At 38.6% G+C, this 9,690-nt stretch overlaps 3 protein-coding genes across 3 annotated transcripts; all 3 read left to right on the top strand.

Annotated features, from left to right (window-relative positions):
- Positions 1–7,163: 7,163 nt before the first annotated feature.
- Positions 7,164–7,581, top strand: Sfp33A1 (Seminal fluid protein 33A1). The gene is made up of 2 exons (NM_001169484.2): positions 7,164–7,262; positions 7,322–7,581. The coding sequence occupies exons 1-2, from the start codon at positions 7,187–7,189 to the stop codon at positions 7,525–7,527; spliced, it is 282 nt and encodes a 93-aa protein (NP_001162955.1). The 5' UTR covers positions 7,164–7,186; the 3' UTR covers positions 7,528–7,581.
- A 62-nt stretch (positions 7,582–7,643) lies between these two features.
- Positions 7,644–8,026, top strand: CG42471 (uncharacterized protein; the record flags this gene model as incomplete). The annotated part of the gene is made up of 2 exons (NM_001169483.2): positions 7,644–7,728; positions 7,782–8,026. 2 exons carry the CDS (start codon positions 7,644–7,646, stop codon positions 7,946–7,948), a joined length of 252 nt encoding a protein of 83 aa, NP_001162954.1. The 3' UTR covers positions 7,949–8,026.
- An 84-nt stretch (positions 8,027–8,110) lies between these two features.
- On the top strand, positions 8,111–8,693 carry CG42470 (uncharacterized protein). The gene is made up of 2 exons (NM_001169482.2): positions 8,111–8,208; positions 8,265–8,693. Exons 1-2 carry the CDS (start codon positions 8,136–8,138, stop codon positions 8,465–8,467), a joined length of 276 nt encoding a protein of 91 aa, NP_001162953.1. The 5' UTR covers positions 8,111–8,135; the 3' UTR covers positions 8,468–8,693.
- Positions 8,694–9,690: the final 997 nt, after the last annotated feature.

Raw genomic sequence — 9,690 nt, 5'->3', positions numbered from 1 at the left:
AGACTCTTTGCGTGGCAACGATTATAGGAACTACGGAAAATGTTATTTACTACACATAAATTACACAGGGGTTGGCTGTGGGTGCCTCTTTTTGGGTGGCAGGAGTTGGGTGGAGCCAACTGGGGGCTGGAAGTTGGGCAGCCTCAAACAACAAGAAGAACTATCAAACAACTTTTTTTCACAGCATACCGCAGAGCATTTGTTTAGTGGGCGTGACCTGGTTCTGGCCGTAGCTCTGCTGCCGCTGAAATTGGGTGGGTGGGTGTGGTTGTGTGAGTGGTACCAGCGCCAGCGCCAGTTCCATACCGATGGGGAAGGTCGTGGGGGCTGTGAGGTGCATATGTACATGCTACATTTGACCGCAAAGTAAAACGGTTTTTTGGTTGAGTAAAACGTTGAGAAGCAATTTCGGACCAAAGTTGCAATGAATGCGAAACGTTGCCATGAATGACGGACGCTTTGGCAGAACTTTGACGGCACTTTGTGTTCCCATTTGGACACCACCCACCACCCCCCATTCACCCAGCCCCATCCCGCCTTCAAGGTCAACGTACATATGTCGAAAATCTGAAAATGTGATTGAAAGCGGGCAAATAGAATCTGTTCGTGAATTTCCACTCAGATCTTGTGTCACACACATGATGTCAGGCGATGCGTGCTCGCTTTGTACATTCCACGATATTGCAACTCAGCTGACGTCAAAGGAGTTTCTCATCTTATGGGGGGATTTTATCGATACAAAAGATAATTGGGGATTTCAGATTGTCGCTAGGTGCACTTACACAAAAAATAATCAACTTGAATGTCATCCAATACATATATTTTACAATTTATATATACCAATAATAGCAGTTGTATGATATTAAAAAACGTACTTAAATTTATATTTTTATTTAAGAATATATTTATTATTCACATAAATGTAATACATATTTTAGCTAAAATTCCGTCTACGTGCCATAATTATTTCCAAGTGCAGCTGAGGAAAGTGGAACCCCCTACGTTTCCAATTTTTACTGGGCACTCAAAGTAGTTTTTATTAACAGTTTACTTCCAAATCATTGAACTGAGCCCGCTTAAACTGCAGCTGCAGCATCATCGAGGACCCGAAGGGCTATAAAAACTTAATTTGATTTCGGCTTAACTATGTGCTAAATGCATTTTTATATCTAGCGACTTTTTAAGGAACTGAACGTCGAGGCTTCGACCGTTTCCCCGTTTCCGCGCGATTTCGGCCTAGTTTGGCTGTTGAAAACTTGGCCAAACTATGCAAACAACACTCGTAAATAAGTTCGACGACATTTTTAATTACATTTAAGGAAAAGTTATTCGCCCTGAATGGTCTCTGTGTTGCTGGCGGCGGCGGTTGAAGATCGATCGATACGCAATGCCAGCCATAAATAAGCAATGCCAACGGCAACGAACGGCAACGAGAAACTTAATTTCAAAATAATTTTACCAGTCGACGGCCAAAGTTTTCGCTAAGCCAAAAGTTTTTGGCTCTGTCTAAGTTGGTGTTGACTTGGTCCGCATCCGCATCTCTCTTCTTTCGTTTCGGACTGCTTATGTTTTGTTTATAGTTCGCTGAAGCCGTGCACTAAATATTAATAGTTTTATGTTGTTAAAAACGCTAATGAAATGCACTTGCTGCAGTTAGTTCGCAGTTGCCAGTTGTTGGCCAGGTGAAAGTTTTCACGGCATATTAATAGCTGATTCTGCGAAGGCGGTGACCTGGCCAAAAAGCAGCTTCACTCGAGGACACGGCCAAAACGAAAAGTGCTTACCGCAAGCATCCTGCGTCCTGTGTCCTTCGTCCTGCATCCTTCGTCCTGCATCCATGCTGCTGGTGCTGCGGAAGCATGCGTGCGTGCAAGGACGGAAAACTGGAACATTTTCAGCGCGTTACGTGTCTGCACACTCCATCCATCCCGCCGCTGCATTTTCGCCCTCTGACCCACCGGCAAGTGGCATGGCATTAGATTTTTCAACAAGAATTTGCAGCGTTTGTGTATTTTCGCCAGCCCTTCTCCACCGTGTATGTATGCGTATGTATTCGTTCGTTTACCCAAAACAAAAATGCGGCATATTGGGACTTTAAAATTGTACGCATTTTTCCATATGCTGCTGACCGGCAGTGAAAACTTAATATTTCAACTGGAATTGAAGTATAAACTAATACAAAACTGGAGCATGAAGCAAACAAAAAGCAGGCAACATTGTTGACGTTTGTGTAGGAGCTCAATTATATTTTTAGTATTTATGCCAAACAAATATTGTTTTTGGAAACGTTATTTTGAGATTCTCAAACCAATATTTATGCTATTTCCAGAAATTGGCTATAAATGTTGGCACTTTTATTACGGAGCTGCATTGTAAATATTAGATTCATAAATGGAACCATATTAGAAACAAATTTTATTTGTTTTAATACATATTATTCTAGACAGAGTTTTGATAGGACTAAAAACATTTTTAGATTTTCTAATTCTTAAAGATTGTCAAAGTTCATAGGCGAAACTATTTCTCTCTTTACAGATGTGCAAAAGCAGACAAATTTATTCGGCAAAAACACCTTATTTTTCAATACTAAATTTAAAGATCATCACGAATTCGTGTCCTTCTCAGGGGTAATAATAATAATAATAATAATAATTCTTAGCCAACTCGGATTCTTTCTATTCCGTTCGGTTTCTGTGGGTGTTTTCTATTGCGTTTTGCGAACAAATTCAATTGCAGCACGTGTCGTTTGGCCATGTACACAAAGATATGTGAGTGCTTGTCTACATATATATATATATATATGTATTTTGCACCAATATGCACACTTATAGAAAGGAGTTAAATGTGAAAGGTAGAGAAATATTAGGCAGATAAAAATGATAGAAATAAACCTCAGCCTAATGCAGCCTAATAGTTCCATATCCTTGCCACTATTATTCTTTTAAATTGTTTATTTGATTATAACTCTTTTCGGTTCCATTCGTAAGTACCAAAATTATTTTTCTCAGTGCATGCGTAAGCCGTTGGAGTGTGTGTGTATGTATGTTAAAAGCAACTGACGCCAGCAGTTTTGGCCACTGGGCAGCCCACGCCCCCCTATCGAGTTTATATTTGTGCGGAAGAAATGTCGCTGGAGTGCAAAAAATGCAAGGCACAACAAACTTGTTTGTCAACCTTCCAGTGGGTGGTGGGTGTTTTAGAGGTAGGTGTTAGAGGGTGGTGGTCTGAAGTGTTGGCAAAGACCCTCACGTAGTTGACGGTGGCCACGAAAAAGTTGCATAAAGTCAACAACTTTCAGTGGTTTAGTGATGTGAAAGTTGTTAAGCTCGAGAAATGTGGCTCTTGTCTTCACTTTACCAACCCCGCCGCACCAAGAAGGTCAATTACACGAAGAACTCGAGTTAAAAGGCGTGAGAATACACAAAACTGGACAAGGGATAAGTTTGGTCAGCAAACTGGTGAGATTTTCCTAAAAGACAGCAGCGTTTTGAGCAGCATTATTAAATTTAGATTTTTCAAGTGCCAAAAATGTTGGCAAATAATATTAAATTTTCGCTTGCCAAGCAGACACGAGAAAAACTGACAATTTAATTGTATTTCCATCGCATCTAATCCATTGTGATGGGCGGCCAACCGACGCTGTCTGGCCAATATCAATCAAAAGTTGGCCACGCCAAATGCCATAAAACTCTGCAGCTTATCAACGGCTAAAATGGTGGGGGAATGCTCCTCCATTCGGCGTATAGAAAAACTACACAATCAGCAAAATTAGCGCAATTTGCGCCACAATTGCAATGGCGAAGGGCTGCAATTTATTTAAATACAACGGCATGTGCACCCGTCAAAGCTAACAATGTTTGACCAACATCGGCAACAGCCGAAGGCACATGAGAAATCCAGCGCGGTTTTGAGTGAAATAAAATTTAATGCCATCAACAGGCGTGGGAAAGAGCCGTGTGGATGGGCATGGTGCACGGGGCACGGGGCATGAGCCATGCGGCATGTGGCATGGAGTGGTAAAAATGTTTGCGGCGCATAAACAAGAATTGTTGCCACAGAGCGCCGGGTAACACGCTAAACCATTAACTAAACAGCTGAAAATAAAACAAAAGCGGTCATAGCAGTGCAATCGAGTGAAAAGTCGCAGGTTGAATGCCCTTTGGCGGTAAAAAGTTTGCTGCCCTTCAAAATTTGCTGTAATTACCAAAAAATATAAGAAATCCAAATTCAAAGGGGTGTTTTTTGACCTCAGGACTAAAAACACCCAAAACATTAAAATTTAATGAAAATATTTTGTGTATAATTTAAAAAAGTGTACATTGCTAGTAGTATGAAAAAAATTTAGTAAATTGATAAGAGATAACATTTGGCATTTAAATTGTGGCTACATGTTGATTTAAAGCTAAGCTAAGCTTAACTAAATAAATCCCTTCACCCAACCAAAAGCAGAAATTGTATTAGTGCAAAATTAGTTTTATGCTAATAATTTATAAAGCTTCAGCAGCAGAACGCTGTCTAATTTAGTTGTTACCCGATGGGGACTTCACCCATCCTCAGAAACAATTAAACCTGGAAAGCTTCGTCCACGTTGGGAAATTTTGCGCTGAATTTTCCGAGGGGAAGGAATGCACTCACACCCGCTCATGTGCAGGAGCAATAAAAATAGCTGTAACCGAAAAATAGCGGCACTTAATAAAATAAGCGTGTGGCAGGACCGCACAAACACACACCATCACACACCAACACACACACACGGTAGTCGTTGGTTCAACCCTCATGCTGTCAATGCATAAAACAATTTTCCACGGAAATTGCAGTAATTAACTTTAGTACCTGCTTGAGTGACATTGTGAAATTGTCTGCATGTGTGCGTGTGTGTATGTTTGCCGGCGAGTGTATGAGTGTGCGGATGTTGTAGGCCAAAAACAGGATGCTCGTTTGAGTGTGTTGTTTGCATGTGGGTTTGTATCTGTGGGTCTGACTATCTGTGATGCACTAGAAAAAATATTTGTTATTAATTATCTATTAAAATGAAATATAAAACATAGTATTTGATAAATTAAACGGTAAGCTTTATTATAGCTAAATTAAATTTATTTGATTATATTTTGTTGAAATAACAGAAGAAGTATCTTAAATATTTACAGTGTTGCCAAACCCTCTTCTCTATGTTTTTCTAATTCAATTAAAATTGGCAGCTACATCGGCCAAACAAACATCCGGCAACAAACATCCAGTCCGTTGCAATGGCGACTCATTAGGAGGTCTGCGTATGCAATCGAACACACAACACTCAATCGCACACACACACATTTAATTCCCAATTGCACACCAACACCATCCTCCTCTCGTGTAAGCATATGTTTACGCTTGTATTGGTGTTAATGTTAACTGTCACTACGTTTGCCTGCAGCCTTTTTGGCTTCGTCCAACCCCAACCCCCCCTCTCTCCTATGTTTTCAACTGGGCTGACTGGTCTTGTTTTATTTTTTTTTTTTTTTGTTATGCAACTGTAAAAACATGTCAAACCAGCATGAGTCCATGTATGTATGTGTCCATGCGTACGAGTGTGTGTGTGTTCGTGTGAGTGTCCTTTAGGCTGCGTTTTTGCTTTTTTGCCAGCATGAGTGAACTGCTCTGACTTTATAAATAATTCAGCAGCAAAAATCCAGCACTTTATAACATCAATACTATCAATAAACCCAATTGATCTGATTTTGAACAAACTACGATTGATAGCATTTAGAAAAAGTTTTCGCTCATGCACTAATTCGCATTGGAAATTGCTTTTTTATACACTACTTGTACATTAATGTGGTAAACTAGATTCGTTTAATAGTATGTAATTGGGTAGCAGCCCAATATGCCTTATACTTTACACTTGACACAAAAGTTATTATTATGGCCTCACTAACAAGTATTCTGTTGATAGATAAGATTTCAAAACAAATATGTAATGCTAACTTAAAATAAGTTTTACTTAATTGTCAGCTTCTAATCAAGCGATGACTTTCAGCAAAGCCTAACTGATTTTCCAGCTCCTATTTATGACCCAAATTTCGGTCCAACTGAGTGAGTGAGCAATTAAAGCCGCACATATAATTTTCGAATTACGAGTCCACAGAAGTTATAAGCAGCAATTTATTCAAGTATGCATAATAAGCCCACACACACACACACACAGAAAGTTTCTTTTGCTTGAGTTATTGTCAAAACTATCCCCCAATGTCTCATGCATAATTGTATAGAAATTCAGTTCTGGTTTTAGTTTTTGACTACCTCACCCACCGATTATCCTGGCTAAGCCTTCAAAGTTCCTTAAAATGGCCCATTCGAGATATATATTTACACTGCTGCCTGTGTGTGTGTGTGTGTCTGTGTGTTCGTTTGATTAATGAAGATTAATAACGAGGAAAATTGTTACCGATCTTCCAAAGGTTGGTCTGAAGTGCTTTGAGTTTTGGGGTTGACAGTTTATTTGCCTGAGTGGATTTTGCCCAAAATTTTATAGTCAATGATACGATTTAATTAAGCAGCGATTAGACCGTGTGAGTGAACTAAGCGAATCAACTGTGGCATAAGTGCTGCAATATTTAACATGTGAATTACTGCGTCCATTTATGTGCTTGTAATTTTAAAAATGATTTCTCATTGCCTAAAAACCATTATTCGTCACACAATTCATACTGAGCGTATAATTGAAATATCGTGACTCGGCGTTGCGTTCGCACATAAAATGTTATTAAAACGCAGAGAACCAGAAGAGCGAGCATAATGTGAAAACTAGACGTTGTGGCCGTTAAAAAATCGCTTAAAATTTATGACAGCACTTGCGGCATTTGGCGTTGAATATTTTTTTTATATTTATTTCGCTGCCTGTTTTTCCATTGTTCTATTTTCAAACTTTGCGTGTCGCCATAAGATTAAACTGCCATTGTTTCCTTGGCAATGGAATCGACAAAAGCGAACTATTGTGCACAAAGATATTTTGATACTCAGCCAAATGAAAGTAGGATTTATAATACGCACCTCTTCCAGCTTTTTCATACTTGGCTATATCTTTAAAATTTAAGCACACATATTTCCATAAAGTTAATTTGTTTTAAGTTTTCCATGCTGTATTATACGCTCATTAGAGTAAGAAATATAATTGACTTTGAGTTAGAACTATTGCAGCTGCGACGAAATGAAGTTCTTCATTTTGATTTCATTCTTACTGGTCTGTCAAGGGTCCAACGAAGAGGAGGATAACATAATAGCCGGTTGGTATTTCGATTAACCATAAATGTAGAATAAAATGGCATAATCTTATAACTTTTAGAGTTGTGCTTCAATCCGAATTCTGGACCTCCTTGCCAGAAATTAAAAACATATTATTGGGATAAGGAAAAGAATCGATGCGTGCTCTCTCGGTATTTAATGCAGCCTTGTGGTTTCTTTGACACAATAGACATGTGCGATAAAATATGCACCAAGGAATCGTGGACAATATCTCATTTGGAAGTATATGTTCGAAATATGCCTTAAAATATACTTGTTTTTCAGCTGCCAATTGACATTTAAGAAGTGGTCACGCTTATTAACTAGTAAGAATTCATTTATGGTGGTTGCCGCGGTATTTTCTTTATTTAGTTAGCAGTGATATGAGGGTCAAAAGCGTTATCGTTCTACTGGCTCTGTGTTGCTACCCATGGGACGCCACCAACGCTACAGGTCCAGTTTATTCCAGTAAGAGCCTTTTTTGACTATTGAATATGGAAATTTCTGAAATGCTTTTAAAGCTGTTTGCAGGCGAACAGGCGGCTCAATAACTTGTTATCAGGACAACACTTGGAGCTACAACGAGCGTACTCGTAAATGCTATCGTGTTCAACAGAATAAGGAGCCATGCGGCTTTTTCGATGGCGAAAAGGGTTGCAAGGACTTCTGCTACAGGCCCAATAAGTAAATCAGAACTAGCATTCCCAAAATATTGTACATATTTATTTTAATTTGTACAAATAAATCTGCTAGCTTTTGTTGATATAATCTGTACCCGTAGCAATTACATTTGCAATGGTTATCACATTAAGTCGTATAAAATTCTCAGGAACGATAGTAATACAATAGCGTTCACTGTGACTACAACAGTTCGTATGTGTATCTTAAATATACTCTTTATAATGCTCTTCAATACAATGTTTAAAGATGTCGTATCAATCAAATCCAGTAAGTTTAATTATTAAACTTGTCGTTGCTTCTTAACTTTAAACAATTATTAAAAGTGCTTTGCAGGCGGGACGAAGAAAAAATGGCGTGCGTGGAGAAAAATACTTGGGTATTCGATAGAAATGCCCAAACTTGTATTTCTGTCATTCCTGACAAGGAACCCTGCGGGCACTTTGTTAGCGAAAAGGCTTGCAAGGATCTCTGCCTGAGAACAGGTCAAAAATATTTTTGGATTGAAGAAAAAGGAAAAAACTTCTGAAATTTTTATTAAAGTTTGGAAATGAAAAAATCATGTTAAATATAAGGCCTTTTTAGATTTAAATACTGCATAATATGATCTGACCAATTCCATGTCCGGCTTTATCTGACAGTCGAGGAAATCTGGTTTAACAATATCTCTAGTTTCACTTAGAATTTACATTCATTTGCATGCTCACTTGATGTAATGTAATTAAAATAATTAGTCTTGGAAACGAATTATTATTAAAGTTTCTTCGGATTTCTTCGTCTTTAAAACTTACATACTTTGAAATCGTCTTCATGAGTTTACTGGTTTTCCCTTCGTTTATTTTGCCGGCTGTATATGAAGTTCATCAGGCAGCTCCAGTAGAGCGAGCATGTGTCCTTGGACGACCATTGTCCTTTGGTTTGTTTGTTGTCTGGTTTGCAACTGCCGCTAATGAAACATACTTCTGGCACTTTATTTCATTTGCTCTCTCGCCTCGCCCTAACAATCTCAGGCCCACCCAACCCATTTCACTCCCCTCGCAGCATTTAGCTCATTTTCGCAGGCTTGGCTCAAGTTTTTGTGTCCTTGGTTTTATTAGATTTTATTTGCACAGTCTCTATTTGTCTTCTGACGTCGTCTTCTTTTTTGCCAGCATTAAGTGTCCGATTTTAGTTGAGGGCTTCCTCTCGCCGTAGTATTTTTAGGTTATAAGATTATGGTTCACCGAAGTTAAGGGTGATAATATTTTGCTACTTCTCAGTGGAATCAATAATGTTAACCATTTGAATATGTTTTGCAATCAATGAAATTTCATTAAAATTCGCCCGACTATAATAAGCAGTTTTGTTTATATAACTTAAATTGAATAAATTATGGCTCTAATTTTTGGTTTTTTAAGGAATACAAAGGGTTGAAAAATCTAGAGGGTAGTAAAATGGCGGAGTCCTAGCTTGGATTACTCCTTTTTCTTTTGGTTGATTTTCTTTTGTGCTCGGCTTTCGCTTGCCACAGCATAATCCTTGCTCCTGGCTGCCGCTTCTGTTCTATTTGCTTTGGCCTTTTGTTAGTTTGTTTTGAGCAGCAAACTTTGCTCAGCCAGCTGGCCACATATGCCCCAGGATCCTCATTTGGTTCCTTCTTTTTTGGATTTTTACACAAAGTTCACGTTTTTTTTATTTTAGCACATTCGTCAAGTTTGTAAACACAAATTATGACAATTAAGTTGACTGTTGACTTGTTTGAGCTCGTCGTCT

Source organism: Drosophila melanogaster, chromosome 2L (assembly GCF_000001215.4).
Source record: "Drosophila melanogaster chromosome 2L".
Taxonomy (NCBI): domain Eukaryota; kingdom Metazoa; phylum Arthropoda; class Insecta; order Diptera; family Drosophilidae; genus Drosophila; species Drosophila melanogaster.
The sequence above is the reverse complement of the archived record's forward strand: the minus strand, read 5'-3'. Positions and strand labels throughout refer to the sequence as shown.